Source organism: Anomaloglossus baeobatrachus, chromosome 8 (genome assembly GCF_048569485.1).
Source record: "Anomaloglossus baeobatrachus isolate aAnoBae1 chromosome 8, aAnoBae1.hap1, whole genome shotgun sequence".
In the NCBI taxonomy this organism is placed as follows: domain Eukaryota; kingdom Metazoa; phylum Chordata; class Amphibia; order Anura; family Aromobatidae; genus Anomaloglossus; species Anomaloglossus baeobatrachus.
This window is the reverse complement of record NC_134360.1, coordinates 260,255,764-260,276,863: the sequence shown is the minus strand read 5'-3', so window position 1 is coordinate 260,276,863 and position 21,100 is coordinate 260,255,764. Positions and strand designations below refer to the sequence as shown.

At 46.5% G+C, this 21,100-nt stretch overlaps 1 protein-coding gene across 4 annotated transcripts in view; it reads right to left on the bottom strand.

The window, feature by feature from the left end:
* The window catches only part of LOC142249555 (uncharacterized), a 102,446-nt gene that overhangs the window by 37,659 nt on the left and 43,687 nt on the right, over positions 1-21,100 (bottom strand). For all 4 annotated transcript variants that reach the window (XM_075321229.1, XM_075321226.1, XM_075321225.1 and 1 more), the window contains 6 exons: positions 13,344-13,395; positions 13,126-13,192; positions 12,822-13,041; positions 8,778-8,829; positions 8,561-8,627; positions 8,257-8,476 (listed from right to left, as the gene is read on the bottom strand). In XM_075321229.1, the coding sequence (XP_075177344.1) occupies positions 8,257-8,476; positions 8,561-8,627; positions 8,778-8,829; positions 12,822-13,041; positions 13,126-13,192; positions 13,344-13,395 (678 nt within the window). The remainder of the gene's footprint in view (positions 1-8,256; positions 8,477-8,560; positions 8,628-8,777; positions 8,830-12,821; positions 13,042-13,125; positions 13,193-13,343; positions 13,396-21,100) is intronic.

Here is a 21,100-nt window from a genome sequence, read left to right as displayed (position 1 = left end):
TCACATCTGGCAGCTGTCAATTTGCCCCCAACACTTTTCGTTTCACTTTTTTCTCATTATGTAGATAGGGGCAAAATTTATTGGTAAATTGCAACGCGCGGGTTTAAAGAAGTTGTCCAGTTACCAAAACTGATTTTTTTTTTTCTGATAAATCTTGCTAATATGTGCCCCTCAACACATCTATTATGTTTTTTCAGCAAAATTACCTTTTATTGTGCACTAGCAGCACACGGTCATTGCTGGCTCCAGCTCGGATGGGGTTAATCTCTCCTCTGACTTCTTGTGTTCAGTTCCTACAAGTCCCAGAATTCTTTGTGGCTCTAGGGCGGTGTCTGGCTTATCTAACACACCCATTGTGTCTAATACACCCACTCTGCTCCCACCCAAACCCTCCTCCCTGCCTCTTCCCTGTGGATGCACTGAGATCAATCATACAGAGACAGCAGCAGCTCTACACAGCCAGGGGAAGAAAGTGTGTGTGCGCGTATATACAGTGTGTGTGTGTATATACAGTGTGTGTGTGTATACACAGTGTATGTGTGTATATACAGTGTGTGTGCGCGTATATACAGTGTATGTGTATATACAGTGTGTGTGCGTATATACAGTGTGTATGTGTGTGTGTATGTCATACTCACCTGTCTGCAGGGTCCGGGTGCCATGCCTGCTTCCAGCCCCTGTCTCGGTACCGTCGCTTCGGCTGTGTGCAGTCTCCCCGGGGCACGTACGAAGCTTGCAGGACCTGGCGGTGGATCACCTGATGCAGTCACCTGACGCATCAGCTGATCGATTCTCGTGGTGTCGCCGGCTTTTTCGCGCCCGGCCGGCTATCAGCTGATCCTGCCGTCAGGGGACTTCATCAGCTGATTACCGGCAGCTCCTGCAGTGATGGGCCAGGATCAGACTCCGCTGCAGGAGCTGCCGGTAATCAGCACAGACGTGAGTATTTATTTATTTATTTTTTTTTTTTGCACCGATGCATCTGCTGATTGTATAAACGGCTTTTATACAATCAGCTGATGTGTGATGTGATTCACGTAGTTTAACCTGACACATCATCTGATCGCTTTGCCTTCCAGCAAACCGATCAGATGATATTGGATCCTGATTGGACGGCGCGGGACCCTAACCCAGGATTACTGCGGAGGGGGGTTTATTTCAATAAAGATGGAGTCACTAATTGTGTTGTGTTTTATTTCTAATAAAAATATTTTTCTGTGTGTTGTTTTTTTTTTTATCATTACTAGAAATTCATGGTGGCCATGTCTAATATTGGCGTGACACCATGAATTTCGGGCTTAGGGCTAGCTGATAATATACAGCTAGCCCTAACTCCATTATTACCCAGCTAGCCACCCGGCATCAGGGCAGCTGGAAGAGTTGGATACAGCTCCAGAAGATGGCGCTTCTATGAAAGCGCCATTTTCTGGGGTGGCTGCAGACTGCAATTCGCAGTGGGGGTGCCCAGAAAGCTTGGGCACCCTTCACTGTGGATTCCAATCCCCAGCTGCCTAGTTGTACCCGGCTGGACACTAAAATTAGGCAAAGCTCACGTCATTTTTTTTTAAAATTATTTCATGAAATTCATGAAATAATTAAAAAAAAAAGGGATTCTCTATATTTTTGGTTCCCAGCCGGGTACAAATAGGCAGCTGGGGGTTGGGGGCAGCCCGTACCTGCCTGCTGTACCCGGCTAGCATACAAAAATATGGCGAAGCCCATGTCATTTTTTTTTCTTTTTGGGTAAAAAACTGCATACAGTCCTGGATGGAGGATGCTGAGCCTTGTAGTTCTGCAGCTGCTGTCTGCTCTCCTGCATACACTAGTGAATGGAGGATGCTGAGCCTTGTAGTTCTGCAGCTGCTGTCTGCTCTCCTGCATACAATGAACATTTTGAATAAGGAAATGACATCAGACCTTTTTTTTTTTTTCATCAACAATCTTTAATGGCATTGTGCACTGATTAAAAACGCAGTGAGCAAAAACGCAGCAAAAAAGGCACCAAATCGCGGCAAAAACGTGACATGCAGCACCGCAGGTGACAGAGCAGAGCAAGTTGGTGACATGCTCTGCTCTGACACATAGTGTGCTGCATGTCACTGTATCCACTCTGGGACTTGTTGTGCAGGTGACCGGATGATACATGTCACTAACTGCCCCACTCTGTGATTTCTGCTGCATAGTACCAACTGTATACACTCTCACCTGCACAACAAGTCCCATAGTGGAGACAGTTAGTGACATGTAGCATCCGGTCACCTGCACAACAAGTGCCAGAGTGGAGAAAGATGGTGACATGCAGCACACTATGTGTCAGAGCAGAGCATGTCACTGTCTCCACTCCGCTGACCTCACAGCCCGTACACGCTGTGATGGATGCAGGGGGACACAGAACAAGTAATCGGCCGACACTGGAGTCATCTGATTACTTGGGATGAATTGAGCAGTAAAATGCTCTGGTGCTCGATGGGCGAAGCCCATGCCGATTTTTTTTAAAAAAAAATCATTAAAAATAAAAAAACAAAAAAATCACATTGTTTGTGGGCTCCCGCTGCATTTTCTATTGCTAAGGGTAACCAAAGCAGCTACTGGCTGCTAGACCCCGCTGCTTGGTGTTACTTTCACTGGCAATAGAAATGCAGGGAAGCATTTTTTTTTTTATAAAGGTTTTTCCCTGAAAACGTTTTTAAGAAAATGACGTGGGCTTCGCCATATTTTTGTATGCTAGCCAGGTACAGCAGGCAGCTACGGGCTGCCCCCAACCCCCAGCTGCCTAGTTGTACCCGGCTGGGAACCAAAAATATAGAGAAGCCCTTTTTTTTCATGAATTTCATGAAATAATTAAAAAAAAAAAAAAAATGATGTGGGCTTCACCAAATTTTTGAGTCCAGCCAGGTACAACTAGGCTGCTGGGGATTGGAATCCACAGTGCAGGGTGCCCAAACTTTCTGGGTCCCCTACTGCGAATTGCAGTCCACAGCTGCCCCAGAAAATGGCGCTTTCATAGAAGCGCCATCTTCAGGCGCTGTATCCAACTCTTCCAGTGGCCCTGGTGGCAGGTGGCACGCTGGGTAATAAGGGGTTAATACCAGCTATGTTTTACCAGCTGGTATAAAGCCCGAGATTCTTAATGTCAGGCCAAGTTTAACCTGGCCATTAAGAATCTCCAACAAAGGGTTTTAAAAAAAAAAAAAAAAAGACATCACACAGAGAAAAATACTTTATTAGAAATAAATACACAGACACAGTAGGGACACCATGTTTATTACTCCCTCTCACCCCTCCACGATGGAGAGATTTCTGTACTGACCATGCCAGGAGAGAGCGAGGAAAAGAGAGCGAGTGGGGGGGGAGAAGAGAGAGAGGGGGGGGGAGAAGAGAGAGGGGGGGGAGAAGAGAGAGAGGGGGGGAGAAGAGAGAGGGGGGGAAGAGAGAGGGGGGAGAGAAGAGAGAGGGGGGAGAAGAGAGAGGGGGGGAGAGAGAGAGGGGGAGAGAATAGAGACAGGGGGGGAGAAGAGAGGGGGAGAGAAGAGAGAGAGGGGGAGAGAAGAGAGAGAGGGGGGGAAGAGAGAGAGGGGGAGAGAATAGAGACAGGGGGAGAATAGAGAGAGGGGGGAGAAGAGAGAGGGGGGGGAAGGGGGAGAAGAGGGGGGAAGGGGGAAAAGAGCGGGGAAGGGGGAGAAGAGGGGGGGAGAAGAGAGAGGGGGGGGAGAAGAGAGAGCGAGGGGGGAGAAGAGAGCGAGGGGGGGAGAAGAGAGCGAGGGGGGGAGCAGAGAGCGAGGGGGGGAGAAGAGAGAGGGGGGGAGAAGAGAGCGAGGGGGGGAGAAGAGAGCGAGGGGGGGAGAAGAGAGCGAGGGGGGGAGAAGAGAGCGAGGGGGGGAGAAGAGAGAGAGGGGGGAGAAGAGAGAGGGGGTGGGAGAAGAGAGAGGGGGTGGGAGAAGAGAGAGGGGGGGAGAAGAGAGTGGGGAAAGAAGAGGGGGGGCAGAGGTGCTCTGTCACCAACTGTCTCCACTCTGTGACTTGTGGTGCAGGTGACAGAGTGCAGACAGTTGGTCCCATGCAGCAGGACAGATGGCAGAGCACAGCGGTGACATGCCTGTCAGTGTCTTGCTGCTGGGAGGAGCACACGATCACACTGCCCGACACCGGCCGCTCTCCTGACATCGCAGCAGAGCGGGCGGGTGGACAGTGTGATCACATACTTACGTGCAGGGGGGGATTCAGCTGAAGAACCCCCCCCTGTACTGCACACTGGCGCCCCGTGCCTCACCATCTGCAGGACGCTCAGCCGGCTCCACACTGACGTCCTCCGGATCCTCCCTTCGATGCTGAGCTGTGACGTGCGGTAGTTACCGCCCACAGCCCTGTCACTCAATCTGAGTGGCGCCGGCATCCTATGACGTACCCGTCTTGTTTGAGAGCCCGGAAATGCCGGGACGTCAGAGGATGCCGGCGGCCACAGCTCCAGGGGGTCATGTGACAGGCACTGAGCGTGCAGCATAGCGCCGCTCAGTGCCAGAAAGGGAAATACAAGCCAATGGAGAAAATACCTAGAATTGTAAGTAGAACTTCGACAGAAAATAAAAAAAAAAATGGGTGAACCACCCCTTTAAAATTTCGCCTCACAACAGAGCACCCGGCGCTGCCCGGGATAGTAACTGTCTCTGTTTCTCTCCCATTCTCGGTCTGTCTCCCCCTCTGTATATATCCGTCTGTCTCTTTCCCCGTCTGTCTCTTTCCCCGTCAGTCTCTTTCCCCGTCAGTCTCTTTCCCCGTCAGTCTCTTTCCCCGTCAGTCTCTTTCCCCGTCAGTCTCTTTCCCCGTCAGTCTCTTTCCCCGTCAGTCTCTTTCCCCGTCAGTCTCTTTCCCCGTCAGTCTCTTTCCCCGTCAGTCTCTTTCCCCGTCAGTCTCTTTCCCCGTCAGTCTCTTTCCCCGTCAGTCTGTCTCTTTCCCCGTCAGTCTGTCTCTTTCCCCGTCAGTCTGTCTCTTTCCCCGTCAGTCTGTCTCTTTCCCCGTCAGTCTGTCTCTTTCCCCGTCAGTCTGTCTCTTTCCCCGTCAGTCTGTCTCTTTCCCCGTCAGTCTGTCTCTTTCCCCGTCAGTCTGTCTCTTTCCCCGTCAGTCTGTCTCTTTCCCCGTCAGTCTGTCTCTTTCCCCGTCAGTCTGTCTCTTTCCCCGTCAGTCTGTCTCTTTCCCCGTCAGTCTGTCTCTTTCCCCGTCAGTCTGTCTCTTTCCCCGTCAGTCTGTCTCTTTCCCCGTCAGTCTGTCTCTTTCCCCGTCAGTCTGTCTCTTTCCCCGTCAGTCTGTCTCTTTCCCCGTCAGTCTGTCTCTTTCCCCGTCAGTCTGTCTCTTTCCCCGTCAGTCTGTCTCTTTCCCCGTCAGTCTGTCTCTTTCCCCGTCAGTCTGTCTCTTTCCCCGTCAGTCTGTCTCTTTCCCCGTCAGTCTGTCTCTTTCCCCGTCAGTCTGTCTCTTTCCCCGTCAGTCTGTCTCTTTCCCCGTCAGTCTGTCTCTTTCCCCGTCAGTCTGTCTCTTTCCCCGTCAGTCTGTCTCTTTCCCCGTCAGTCTGTCTCTTTCCCCGTCAGTCTGTCTCTTTCCCCGTCAGTCTGTCTCTTTCCCCGTCAGTCTGTCTCTTTCCCCGTCAGTCTGTCTCTTTCCCCGTCAGTCTGTCTCTTTCCCCGTCAGTCTGTCTCTTTCCCCGTCAGTCTGTCTCTTTCCCCGTCAGTCTGTCTCTTTCCCCGTCAGTCTGTCTCTTTCCCCGTCAGTCTGTCTCTTTCCCCGTCAGTCTGTCTCTTTCCCCGTCAGTCTGTCTCTTTCCCCGTCAGTCTGTCTCTTTCCCCGTCAGTCTGTCTCTTTCCCCGTCAGTCTGTCTCTTTCCCCGTCAGTCTGTCTCTTTCCCCGTCAGTCTGTCTCTTTCCCCGTCAGTCTGTCTCTTTCCCCGTCAGTCTGTCTCTTTCCCCGTCAGTCTGTCTCTTTCCCCGTCAGTCTGTCTCTTTCCCCGTCAGTCTGTCTCTTTCCCCGTCAGTCTGTCTCTTTCCCCGTCAGTCTGTCTCTTTGTGTCTGTTTCTTACCCTGTCTGTGTCTGTCTCTTTCCCTGGCTGCATTGTGACACACAACATTCCATATAAGGGCATGGCTGAGCATTCTTCTGAAGTTCTGGCTGCACTGTGGCTCCCAGCTCTATTCACTTTAATGGAGGCAGGTTTTTTGGCGAATAACTGTAAAGAGCGGTGTTAAAATTTCCCCTCGAAACATAGCCTATGACGCTCTCGGGGTCCAGAAATGTGTGTGTGCAAAATTTTGTGGCTGTAGCTGCGACGGTGCGGATGCCAATCTCGGACATACACACACACACATACACACACACACATACACACACACATTCAGCTTTATATATTAGAGATATATATATATATATGCATTTTTAAAAGGGCCAACAACGCACTAGAAATCCTTAACGCGGGATTTCACAACCCAAACTATTTATGCTTTTGTAGCTTTTTCAAAAACAAGTCCAGCAATTCCATTACACGGCCAGTCCGTTCCTCCATTACTGAGAAATCAGCATGTGAATTGATCTGCAAACAAGACTGTAGATGTGAAGCCTCCGTCACTCCAGCTCTATTCCCCACCCAGCAGCGCCTCCTCCTGATGGACTGACAGCCTCTATGTGGTGTGTGATTTCAGCTGCCAGTCCAGCAGGAGGCGACACTGGGCGAGATAAAGAGCCTTCATATCTACTAATAGTGATTTGGACATCAGATGAAACTCCAGTTCCTCAGTAATGGAGGAACAGACCGGCCGTGTAAAGGTGTCGCTGAGCAGAGCTTTGGAAGATCTACATGCAAATATACATAGTTTGGGATGTGAAATCCTGCTGACAGATTTCCTTTAATGATCAGGCCAAATTGTAGACATCTGACCAGGGTCACTTTGTGATGTAATAACTCTGGAACGCGTCAATGGATCCCAGTGATTCGGAGATTGTTTTTCGGGACATATTACCCCTCATGTTACTGGTAAATTTAGGATGATATTTTTTTGCATTTGTGAAAAACAAAACACGTAAAATTGGCAAAAATATGAAAATGTCGCAAATTTCAAACTTTGAATTTTTCTGGGACTAGAGCGTTATGTCACAGACTGGTTAATACATGACTTGGTCTGCCTTACACTCGCACCATTTGTGAAACTATGTTTTTTGTTAGGAAGTTAAAACGATGATCAATGTATCGGTAATTTTTCATTTTTCCAACAAAATTTACAAAACCATTTTTTTTTTCTTAGGGACCAGATCATATTTGAAGTGATTTTGAGAAACCTGTGTGATGGAAAATACCCAAAATGACAGCATTCCAAAAACCGCACCCCTCAAAGTGCTCAAACCACATCCAAGAGGTTTATTAACCCTTCAAGTGCTTTACCAGAAATTAAGGAAAACTGGACTAAAAAAATAAAAATTAAATTTTGCCTAAAAATGTTGCTTTGGCCCCAATCTATTCACTTTTACAAAGGATAGCAAGACAAAATGGACCCCAAAATTTGTCACCCAGATTCTTCTGAGCACACTAGTACCCCACATGTGGTCAGAAACCTCTGTTAGGCACTCGGCCGGCTCAGAAAGGTAGAAGCACTATATAAACTTTGGAACACAAATTTGGCTAAAATAGATTGCGGGCACCATGTCGCATTTGCAGGGCCCCTGAGGTACCTAAACAGCAGAAACCTCACACAGGTGACCCCCAGTTTGGAAACTAGAACTGTCAAGCATTTTACCCAGGGGTAGTTTATAAAATGAATGATGAGATGTTTCCTTTGTCTGCACATAGTGAAAAAAGTGAAATTTGCCAATTACTGAATATGTTGGTGTGTAAGTGTAGTAGTATGTCAGAAGGGCCCACCAGAGGATTCTCCTGTCGTCCTGTGGGCCAGTCCAAGTCTGTTCTCTCCATATTATATGCCTAATATTTGGTAGATTTTATGACATCTTTCCAGAATTCACCATTATTTACTGCAGACATACACGTGAACATTTCTCAGTACAGACACTTTGCAGATGAATTCCCAGTTTGGTGCTAAATTCACTGTTATTTACACAATTGCACATTTTGCATGTTTGGATCAATTCAATTGTCATAAAATACTTATTTATTATCTAGGATTGCACATTATACACATTTTTTTTGCCACATTTCTTTAATAAAATTGCCCTGTTGAGTTGTTTGTGGGAATAATCACAACAGTAAAATCTCTGTACAATACCTGGAGGCCTTTGTGTTGTTTCTGTGGTTGGTTCTGGACTCACTGGACTGGTGGAGATAAATAGGAAAGATCCAGGCCACGGTCCATAGTTCTTGGTAGAGACCCCATTTCTTGTAGATCCAGTGTAACTGCTCTGACCTGGTGACTTCTGCACGGAGACCTGTCCTCCATTATTGGGTATTTTTCCAGCATGGATAGCAGCTCGGCAGATAGAGGAATCCTAAGAGAAATTATAGGTACAGCAGGTGACTTTTTATACTGTTTGATAACAGTGAATTTATAATACTTTTTGCTTTCGTCTTACATCTGTATACACATCAGATCCCCAAACAGATCCCCCATTGGTAAGACAGTCAGCTGGACACAACACCCTGCAAATAATCAGATAATTAGAAAGAAATACAATGTTATCCATCCATGATTGTGGCTACTCTGCAATATCAGTCACTGCTGGTGCATAAAAGTGGCGGTGTAACTCCAGAAATAGCGGGGCTATGGAATAAAAGGTAAGGAAATCTTACTCTGCAGAAGATCCCGGTAAATCTCTCGCGGTTGTTGTACAAGAAGCCGTCACTGCAACAAAATGGGAAGAATTCTCTGAGACGGAGTCATCATTACAGGTCCATGTTCTCTCCAGGATCTGATTCTGGTACCAGTGACCAGTATACAGTGCGGGCCATAAGTCAATGGAAGTGGTCACAGTCTAATGTGATGAGATACCAATATTACAGATCCCTTAACCTTGCTCAACTTTCATGAAAAAAGCCAAATATATACATATATACACACACACACACTGTAATATATATATACTAGCTGTACTATCCGGCTTCGCCCGGGTTAATAACTGCTGTTAACAAAATAGAATGTATTAACAAAAATGTATTCTGCACAAAAACCACAAAACAAATAGATAGAAATGTAATTATTAAAAGGCAAAAATTAAGCTAATAGAATTTCACAACATATATCTCAACACCACAGATATTCCACACAGATTTAACAGGTACTATCCCAACTGGGTACACCTTGACGTTTGGTGGGATAGCTTTATGCTTTTTTTGATCAAAAACAGTGTTCACTAAGTACCCTATGTTTATATGCACTATGCTTTTATGTAGTTACAGCAGGGTATGTTTTCACAATTTTTTCTCACAGATTTAACATCCTATGACCGCACACATACTGAGAATGTCCTTTGTTGCCTATATTAACCAATCAGAGCTCAGATTAATTAACTGTAGCAAAATAGAAGCTAAGCTGTGATTGGTTGCTATTGGCAGCCTGATAAATCTCCAGGCAACATAAAGCCCTCCCCCTGACAGTATATATTAGCTCACACATACACCTATAGACAGGTCATGTGACTGACAGCTGCCGTATTTCCTATGTGGTACATTTGTTGTTCTTGTAGTTTGGCTGCTTATTAATCAGATTTTTATTTTTGAAGGATAATACCAGACTTGTGTGTGTTTAGGGTGATTATGTGGTGAGGTTGGTGTACGTGTGGTGAGATGTGTGCTGAGGGTGGTATATGTACCAGGCTTGTGTGTGTTTAGGGTGATTATGTGGTGAGGTTGGTGTACGTGTGGTGAGATGTGTGCTGAGGATGGAATATGTACCAGACTTGTGTGTGTTTAGGGTGATTATGTGGTGAGGTTGGTGTGTGTGTGGTGAGATGTGTGCTGAGGGTGGTATATGTACCAGACTTGTGTGTGTTTAGGGCGATTATGTGGTGAGGTTGGTGTATGTGTGGTGAGATGTGTGCTGAGGGTGGTATATGTGTTCATGTACGTGGTAGTGTGTGGCGCATTTTGTGTGTTCATATCCCTGAGTGTGGTGAGTATCTCATGTCGGGGCCCCACCTTAATAACTGTACGGTATATACTCTTTGGCGCCATCGCTCTTATTCTTTAAGTCCCCCTTGTTCACATCTGGTAGCTGTCAATTTGCCCCCAACACTTTTCGTTTCACTTTTTCCTCATTATGTAGATAGGGGCAAAATTTATTGGTAAATTGCAACGCGCGGGGTTAAAATTTCGCCTCACAACATAGCACCCGGCGCTGCCCGGGATAGTAACTGTCTCTCTGTTTCTCTCCCATTCTCTGTCTCTTTCCCCGTCTGTCTCTTTCCCCGTCTGTCTCTTTCCCCGTCTGTCTCTTTCCCCGTCTGTCTCTTTCCCCGTCTGTCTCTTTCCCCGTCTGTCTCTTTCCCCGTCTGTCTCTTTCCCCGTCTGTCTCTTTCCCCGTCTGTCTCTTTCCCCGTCTGTCTCTTTCCCCGTCTGTCTCTTTCCCCGTCTGTCTCTTTCCCCGTCTGTCTCTTTCCCCGTCTGTCTCTTTCCCCGTCTGTCTGTCTCTTTGTGTCTGTTTCTTACCCTGTCTGTGTCTGTCTCTTTCCCTGGCTGCATTGTGACATGCCAACATTCCATATAAGGGCGTGGCTGCGCATTCTTCTGAAGTTCTGGCTGCACTGTGGCTCCCAGCTCCATTCACTTTAATGGAGGCAGGTTTTTTCGCGAATAACTGTAAAGAGCAATGTTAAAATTTCCCCTCGAAACATAGCCTATGACGCTCTCGGGGTCCAGAAATGTGTGTGTGCAAAATTTGTGGCTGTAGCTGCGATGGTGCGGATGCCAATCCCGGACATACACGCACATACACACACACAGCTTATATATGATTATATATAGAGATATATATATATATATATTATATATGCATTTTTAAAAGGGCCAACAACATACTAGAAATCCTTAACGCGGGATTTCCCAACCCAAACTATTTATGTGTTTGTAGCTTTTTCAAAAACAAGTCCAGCAATTCCATTACACGGCCAGTCCGTTCCTCCATTACTGAGAAATCAGCATGTGAATTGATCTGCAAACAAGACTGTAGATGTGAAGCTTCCGTCACTCCAGCTCTATTCCCCACCTAGCACCGCCTCCTCCTGCTGGATTGACAGCCTCTATGCGGTGTGTGATTTCAGCTGCCAGTCCAGCAGGAGGCGACACTGGGCGAGATAAAGAGCCTTCATATCTACTAATAGTGATTTGGACATCAGATGAAACTCCAGTTCCTCAGTAATGGAGGAACACACCGGCCGTGTAAAGGTGTCGCTATGCAGAGCTTTGGAAGATCTACATGCAAATATACATAGTTTGGGATGTGAAATCCTGCTGACAGATTTCCTTTAATGATCAGGCCAAATTGTAGACATCTGACCAGGGTCACTTTGTGATGTAATAACTCTGGAACGCGTCAATGGACCCCAGTGATTCGGAGATTGTTTTTCGGGACATATTACCCATCATGATACTGGTGAATTTAGGATGATATTTTTTTGCATTTGTGAAAAACAAAACACGTAAAATTGGCAAAAATATGAAAATGTCGCAAATTTCAAACTTTGAATTTTTCTGCCCTTAGACTAGAGCGTTATGTCACAGACTGGTTAATACATGACTTGGTCTGCCTTACACTCGCACCATTTGTGAAACTATTTTTTTTGTTAGGAAGTTAAAACGATGATCAATGTATCGGTAATTTTTCATTTTTCCAACAAAATTTACAAAACCATTTTTTTTTTCTTAGGGACCAGATCATATTTGAAGTGATTTTGAGAAACCTGTGTGATGGAAAATACCAAAAATGACAGCATTCCAAAAACCGCACCCCTCAAAGTGCTCAAACCACATCCAAGAGGTTTATTAACCCTTCAAGTGCTTTACCAGAAATTAATGAAAAGTGGACTAAAAAAATAAAGATTAAATTTTGCCTAAAAATGTTGCTTTGGCCCCAATCTATTCACTTTTACAAAGGATAGCAGGACAAAATGGACCCCAAAAATTGTCACCCAGATTCTTCTGAGCACACTGATACCCCACATGTGGTCAGAAACCTCTGTTAGGCACTTGGCTGGCTCAGAAAGGTAGAAGCACTATATAAACTTTGGAACACAAATTTGACTAAAATAGATTGCGGGCACCATGTCGCATTTGCAGGGCCCCTGAGGTACCTAAACAGCAGAAACCTCACACAGGTGACCCCCAGTTTGGAAACTAGAACTGTCAAGCATTTTACCCAGGGGTAGTTTATAAAATGAATAATGAGATGTTTCCTTTGTCTGCACATAGTGAAAAAAGTGAAATTTGCCAATTACTGAATATGTTGGTGTGTAAGTGTAGTAGTAGGTCAGAGGGGCCCACCAGAGGATTCTCCTGTCGTCCTGTGGGCCAGTCCAAGTCTGTTCTCTCCATATTATATGCCAAATATTTGGTAGATTTTATGACATCTTTCCAGAATTCACCATTATTTACTGCAGACATACACGTGAACATTTCTCAGTACAGACACTTTGCAGATGAATTCCCAGTTTGGTGCTAAATTCACTGTTATTTACACAATTGCACATTTTGCATGTTTGGATCAATTCAATTGTCATAAAATAGTCATTTATTATCTAGGATTGCACATTATACCATTTTTTTTGCCACATTTCTTTAATAAAATTGCCCTGTTGAGTTGTTTTTGGTATTAATCACAACAGTAAAATCTCTGTCCAATACCTGGAGGCCTTTGTGTTGTTTCTGTGGTTGGTTCCGGACTCACTGGACTGGTGGAGATAAATAGGAAAGATCCAGACCACGGTCCATAGTTCTTGGTAGAGACCCCATTTCTTGTAGATCCAGTGTAACTGCTCTGACCTGGTGACTTCTGCACTGAGACCTGTCCTCCATTATTGGGTATTTTTCCAGCATGGATAGCAGCTCGGCAGATAGAGGAATCCTAAGAGAAATTATAGGTACAGCAGGTGACTTTTTATACTGTTTGATAACAGTGAATTTATAATACTTTTTGCTTTCATCTTACATTTGTATACACATCAGATCCCCAAACAGATCCCCCATTGGTAAGACAGTCAGCTGGACACAACACCCTGCAAAATAATCAGATAATTAGAAAGAAATACAATATTATCCATCCATGATTGTGGCTACTCTGCAATATCAGTCACTGCTGGTGCATAAAAGTGGCGGTGTAACGCCAGAAATAGCGGGGCTATGGAATAAAAGGAAAAGGAATCTTACTCTGCAGAAGATCCTGGTAAATCTCTCGCGGTTGTTGTACAAGAAGCCGTCACTGCAACAAAATGGGAAGAATTCTCTGAGACGGAGTGTTACGCGGGAGGACGATTAGAGCAATACTAATAACAGCTCTAACGTCTCCCGAGGTCCTCTGGGCAGATGGTAAAGCCACAGATGGACAAGCCGCAGGAAGGCACAGCTTCAGAGAAACAAGAAAATAGAAAACACAATCGGAGGTGTTAGTGTGACGCCCCTGGACTAGTTAGGTCGTCACAGGGGACTGCACACGCTTTATCCTTAGTGCAGGACTCAACCTCTCTTGGTTCTGGGTTCCTAACTTACAGTACTGCCTCCATCAGCATCCAAATATCCCAACCATACCTCACACCACACCCTGTCAGGCACACCAGTGGGCTGTTAAGCTGGAATAGGGTCGCCCACCTAGGGGTCAGGCAGACTGGTGGGAGGGAGGAAGTGGAGAGTAGAGCTTAGAGTCAGTTCTGTAGTAGCCCTCGATGAGTGAGGAGCTGGGAGTTGGAGCTCTGGGGAGAGAGAGGTTGGGTCGCAGACGGTGGTCTGGGTCGGAGGAGTCGGAGACCCGGTTGCAGGATATTTGGACTGGGTGCCTGGACTTAAGGGTACTTTACACGCTGCAATCTCGTTAGCGAGATTGCAAGCAATCGTACCCGCCCTCGTCAGTTGTGCACACGGGCAAATCGCTGTCTGTGGCACACAACTTCTCTTACACCCGTCACACGGACTTACCTGCCCTGCGACGTCGCTCTGGCCGGCGAACTGCCTCCTTTCTAAGGGGGCGGTTAGTGCGGTATCATAGCGATGTCACACGGCAGGCGTCCAATAGAAGCGGAGGGGCGGAGATGAGCGGCCGAAACATGCCACCCACCTCCTTCCTTCCTCATTGCTGGTGGAGGCAGGTAAGGAGATATTCGTCGCTCCTGCGGTGTCACACACAGCGATGTGTGGTGCTGCAGGAACGAGGAACAACATCGCTAATAAGTAGAGAACGATTTCTGGTTTCAGGACGACTTCTCTGCGGCAAACGATTTTGATCACTTTTGCAGTCGTTTAAGGTCGCTCGTACTTGTCACACACTGCGATATCTTTAATGACACCGGATGTGTGCCACAAACATCGTGACCCCGACGATAATTCACTAATGATATCGCAGCGTGTAAAGTCCTCTTTAGTCTTGGAGGACGGTCAGCACCTCAAGTTCAATAGCCAGTCCGGGTCTGAAAGCACGGCGGGGTACTGGACCCTTGGTCGGGGAGTAGCTTCAAGCAACCCGGCAATTAACCTGCGGAGGATAGTGACTTTATGTACTGTCCCCACAAAGCTCACAGATCAGAGGCACTAGCGCAACCAGGGAGATAGGGCTTTCCAACCTAAGCAACCCACTGAAATTCCAAGCGTAAGTCCTTGAGAGCAAAGCTCCACTACCAAATTGTAGGGAGCGGGGCCCAGACAGCTTTATGCCTATGGGCTAACTGAACACTTCTAAATTTGTGCACGGAGGCAAGCTCCAGACCCTCAGACAGTACTGTAGGGTACGGATACCCAGACGGGATCCCCTCCAGAGGGCAGCGGTACCCAGAGGCTTGGTTTACCTTGTTGTCAGAGTCTGCTTTTCATCATCAACGCTGTCTGAGTGAGTACATGGTCATCTCCTGCTACCACCTAGGCCTGCACTCCCCTGCACACCACTATCCAGAGTCCCGGGGCCTCCCCTACCCATGGAGGGAATGTCATCTGGCTGCCCCACTCCATCTTCCCTGGGTACTCCCATCGGCAGCTTCGTACTCCCCTTACCGCACAATACGGGTGGCGTCACAAACTATTATCCCCTGTAAATAATCCTTTTACATTAGAGAGTGGCCGCAAGCCCTCAGGTCCGGAGACCCTCGAGCCACAGCAGCAGCAACCCCCGGATCCGAGCGGTTCAACCACTGCAGGGGCAGCACATTAGCAGCACACAAACCGAGTACTGGACCTCTCCTGTTAACCGCACAGGGAGTCCTGAGGGAGACTGTCCATGCACATAGGGGGCACACCGGGACAGTAGGCACAGGTCAGTTAGTACCACTTGGCTGCCACTGATGGACTGGAGTGGTAGAGGAGAAGCGGGTTCACTTGCCTTGATTGCATCTCACCATGAATCTTGGCGTGACTGGTACCAATGCCTAAACCTGCCTACCGATTCCAGTATATAATGGCACTGGCCGCAATGTGGCTGCTCTGCTCTGACACTAGACCCAGAGCTGAAATGATGCACGCGCAGCCATGAGCGCCGTCTAGGATCTTTTAAAGACTAAACCCTGCCCCAACCAAGCACCAGATGACAATGGCGCTGGCAGCGGCCAATGACGGACCGCCACACACCAATGATGTCATTAACGACCAATCAGTGGCTGCCACATCACCAATGACATCATTGATGGCCAATTAGTGGCCGGTGACGTCAACGATGACCAATCAGCGGCCGCTGCATCACTAGTGACGTCATGCGCATGCACAGTAGCAGGAATCCTGCACTTAGAGCCAAGTGAGGCAGCGGGAACCCACGCATGCGCGGTAGGGTAAAACAGGGACTTAGTCTCAGAACGTACCCTGGACACCTGACTCCTAGCAGCGTAGCGCCTGGAGCGGCGGACAGGTGGCGCAGGAGAGTCAGCCGACACCAAAGCAGGGGATGAGGACAGGGCAGGAATGGTTTGAGGCTCAGGAAAACCCCGAACCGTAACATGGAGTCATCATTACAGGTTCATGTTCTCTTGTCCAAGATCTGATTCTGGTACCAGTGACCAGTATACAGTGCGGGCCATAAGTCAATGGAAGTGGTCAAAGTCTAATGTGATGAGATACCAATATTAAACCCATTCAACTTTCATGAAAACTTTGCCAACGTACTAGAAATCCTTAACGCAGGATTTTACACCCCCCAAACTATTTCTATGTTTTTGTAGCTCTTTCGAAAACAAGTCCAGCAATTCCATTACACAGCCAGTCCGTTCCTCCATTACTGAGAAATCAGCATGTGAATTGATCTGCAAACAAGACTGTAAATGTGAAGCCTCCGTCACTCCAGCTCTATTCCCCACCCAGCACCGCCTCCTCCTGATGGACTGACAGCCTCTATGCGGTGTGTGACTTCAGCTGCCAGTCCAGCAGGAGGCGACACTGGGCGAGATAAAGAGCCTTCATATCTACTAATAGCGATTTGGACATCCGATCAAACTCCAGTTCCTCAGTAATGGAGGAACACACCGGCCGTGTAAAGGTGTCGCTGAGCAGAGCTTTGGAAGATCTACATGCAAATATACATAGTTTGGGATCTGAAATCCTGCTGACAGATTTCCTTTAATGATCAGGCCAAATTGTAGACATCTGACCAGGGTCACTTTGTGATGTAATAACTCTGGAACGCGTCAATGGATCCCAGTGATTCGGAGATTGTTTCGGGACATGTTTCCGCTCATGATAGTGGTAAATTTGAGTTTGAATTTTTCTGTCCTTAGACTAGAGCGTTATATCACGGAAACTGGTTAATAAATGACATTGTCTAGAGCAGCACCATCTGTGAAACTTTTTTTTTTGTTAGGAAGTTAAAACTATTATAAATTTATCAGGAATTTTACATTTTTCCAACAAAATTTACAAAATCACTTTTTCTTATACGGACCATATGCCATTTGAAGCGCCATTGGGAAACCTGTGTGATTGAAAATACCCAAAATGGCATCATTCTAAAAACTGCACCCCTCAAAGTGCTCAAAATCACATCCAAGAGGTTTATTAACCCTTCAGGTGCTTTACAGGAATTATTAAAAAGTCGAATGGAAAAAAAAATGAAATGAAATTTTACCTAAAAATGTTGCTTTGGCCCCAAGTTATTTACTTTTACACAGGATAGCAGGATAAAATTGACCCCAAAATTTGTTACTCAATTTCTTCCGAGCATGCCGATACCCCACATGTGGTCAGAAACCTCTGTTAGGACACTCGGCCAGCTCGGAAAGGTAGAAGCACTATTTGAATTTTGGAACATAAATTTGGCTAAAATAGATTGCGGGCACCATGTCACATTTGCAGGGCCCCTGAGGTACCTAAACAGCAGAAACCTCAAACAAGTGACTCGATTTTGGAAACTACAGTGGGGTTAAAAAGTATTTATTCAGCCCCCAATTGTGCAATTTCTCCCCCTTATAAAGATTTGCCTGTAGCGGACATCAGAGGTGACCACAACTACGAGAGACAAAATGAGAAAACAAATCCAGAAAATCACCGCGTCTGATTTGGAAGATTTTTTTGCAAATTATGGAGGAAAATAAGTATTTCGTCAATAACAAAAGTTCATCTCAATATTTTGTTCTATATCCTTTGTTGGCAATGACAGAGGTGAAACATTTTCTGTAAGTCTTCACAAGGTTGGCACGCACTGTTGGTGGTGTGTTGGCCCATTCCTCCAAGCAGATCTCCTCTAGAGCAGTGATGTTTTGGGCCTGTCCCTGGGCAACATGGACTTTCAACTACCTCCAAAGGTTTTCCATGGGGTTGAGATCTGGAGACTGGCTAGACTACTCCAGAACCTTCATATACTTGTTCTGAAGCCACTCCTTCATTGCCCTTGTGGTGTGCTTCGGATCATTATCATGCTGAAAGACCCAGCCACATTTCATCTGCAATTCCCTTGCTGATGGATGGAGGTTTGCACTCAAAATCTCACGATACATGACCCCATTCTTTCTTTCCTGTACACGGATCAGTCGTCCTGGTCCCTTTGCAGAGAAACAGCCCCAAAGCATGATGTTGCCACACCCATGCTTTACAGTAGGTATGGTGCTCTTTGGATGCAACTCAGCATTCTGTCTCATCCAAACTCGATGAGTTGTGTTTCTACCAAACAATTCTACTTTTGTTTCATCAGACCATATGACATTCTCCCAATACTCTTCTAGATAATCCAAATGCTCTCTAGAAAACTTCACATGGACCCGGACATGTACTGGCTTAAGCAGGGGGACACGTCTGGCACTGCAGGATCTGAGTTCCTGGCAACGTAGTGTGTTACTAATGGTAGCGTTTGTTACGGTGGTCCCAGCTCTGTGCAGGTCATTCACTAGGTCCCCCATGTGGTTCTGGGATTTTTGCTCACCATTCTTGTGATCACTTTGATCCCACGGGGTGAGATCTTGCGTGGAGCCTAACATCGATGGATATTATCAGTGGTCTTGTATGTCTTCCATTTTATTATTATTACTCCCACAGTTGATTTCATCACACCAAGCTGCTTGCCTAGTGCAGACTCCGTCTTCCCAGCCTGGGGCAGGGCTACAATTTTGTTTATGATGTCCTTCAACAGCTCTTTGGTCTTCACCATAGTGGAGTTTGGAGTGTGACTGAGGTTGTGGAGATGTGTCACTTTTACTGATAAGTTCAAACTGGAGCCATTACTACAGGTAATGAGTGGAGGACAGAGGAGCCTCTTAAAGAAGAAGCTACCAGTCTGTGAGAGACAGAAATCTTGCATGTTTTTAGGTGACTACTTATTTTCCACCATAATTTGCAAAAGAAAATCTTGCCAAATCAGACGCGGTGATTTTCTGGATTTGTTGTCTCATTTTGTCGCTCATAGTTGTGGTCACCTATGATGTTAGTTACAGGCCAGCCTCTTCTTTATAAGTGGGAGAACTTGCACAATTAGTGGCTGACCAATGTCTTTTTTCCCCACTGTAGAGCCATCAAGCATTTTATTCAGGGGTATATGAGCATTTTGAACCCATAGTTACTTCATAGAATTTAATAACATTAGGTCGTCATATTGGAAATTTTCATGTTTTTTTTTTTTTCTTTTACAAAAATGTTACTTTAGCACCAAATTTCTCATTTTTAGTCTGTACCAGAAAAAAAGTGAACCCCACAGTTGTGTTACCCACTTTCTTATGAGCGAGGTGATTTCCCACATGTAGTTAAAACGTTTTGTTTGGACAAATTGGAGGACTTGGAACGGGTGGAGCAATATTTGAATTTTGGAAAGTAAATTTAGCTCTATTTGGAATAGATTGTCATAGCCTCTTTGTTTTAAGAACCGTAAACCTCCATAAATACCTTTTTAGTAAATTATACCCTCTAATGTATTTATTTAGGGTGGTAATGAGTAGTTTGATACTGTGACGCCCCAGGGCTGTGGGGTACTCGGTCCCGGGTGTGTGTGACACTTAGGGGGAGTTGTGGTCGCGGCCGATGACCGGTTCGATAAAAGAAAGGGGTGAAAAATGAAAAAGGAAATAAAAATAAAAAAGTTCTCGACTGCACCACTTGCGGTGTGCGGCCAGGTTTTTGAAGCCGCCGCTGCAGGGTCCTGCTGGGGCTGATGGAGTAAGTGCAGCTGAGGGGTTTTGGGCCCTCCGCAAGCAGGGACAAGCCCCAGCAGTGGATGGTGAAGGGGCAATGATAGGGGACAGTCAGTTTATGTGCAGAGGAACAAAGGAAACAGTCCACACCAGTGTTGCAGCTTCAACTTGCCTTTACTGGCCTGGTACCTGGACCTGCTGGTGCCGGTTCCAGGTGTTCCCGCTCCTTGTTCTCCATGCCAGCTGTGACCCGGGGTAGCTGTTCTCAGTGCACACTTTTTGTTAATGGGCTCTCATGGCCTAGAGCTGCTTGGGAGTCCCTTCTCTTCAGTCTTGGTCCTATTGCAGGCAGCCTGGACTATTTAAGGGGTTTGGTCCACAATCCCCTCTTTACTGCTGATGCTTCAGACTCTTAGGTTGGCGATGGACCCTGGAGATCCCCTCGCCTGGCAGATTTAACAGTTGACCATAAAGTGTCCCGCTGTCCTAGGGTCTGCACCCCGCCTTGTGCTGAGTCCTGTGAGCCTTGGTTCTAGACTTCCACAGGCGTCCCGCGGTACCTGGAGTATTCCACTTCCACAGGTAACTCACGATTCCTGGAGTCCTGTTTCCTTACTCCACAGTCCCTCACTCCTATTACAGCACTCCGGTGTTACTTCAGGTCTTTCTGTACTTTTACTCTCAACTCCTTCTCTCGCCTCACAACTCCTCTACTCCTTCCTTCACTTCTCTTAACTGACTACTTCTTCCTGCCAACTGATCACTGGCCCCTCCCCCTCGCTGGGTCTCTCCCTACAGATTGGGTGGTGACTAAATATTAAAGTGCTGCTGATCTAGATGAAGGGCTTATAAAAATCACCGTGGATGCTCCACCTTCATTCAGACCAGTTTAGATCATCTTAGATGGATTTCCCACCCCAATAGCATTCCAAATATCCAATAACTGGTTATAGATAACTCTTTGTAGACAATACTACTGATCAGGATGACCATTTTGGGCAGAAATCCTGTCAGCTTAAATAGCAATTGTCAGGGTCAGAACAGCAAGACAAAAAAATTATAAGTCCAAGGCCCAGTGGCCAGTACTTAGCTACACTCAGCAGCTCATTGCCCGACGCGTTTCTCCCCCAAGAGAAATCAGTTGGAGGTTCATCAGGGGCTGTCTTCAATCAGACCACATCATATGACAAGAATAGGACTATGTCATTCAAAAGCCGTCCTCAGCCAAGATAATTTGTATACCGGTCAGGGACCATGCTGTTCCACATAACTCAGGGCACGCGCCGATAATACGGTGGCTAATGACCATTGGTGTGTGCCCTGAGGTATGTAGAACAGCATGGTCCCTGACCGGTATACAATTTATCTTGGCTGTAGATGGCTTTTGAA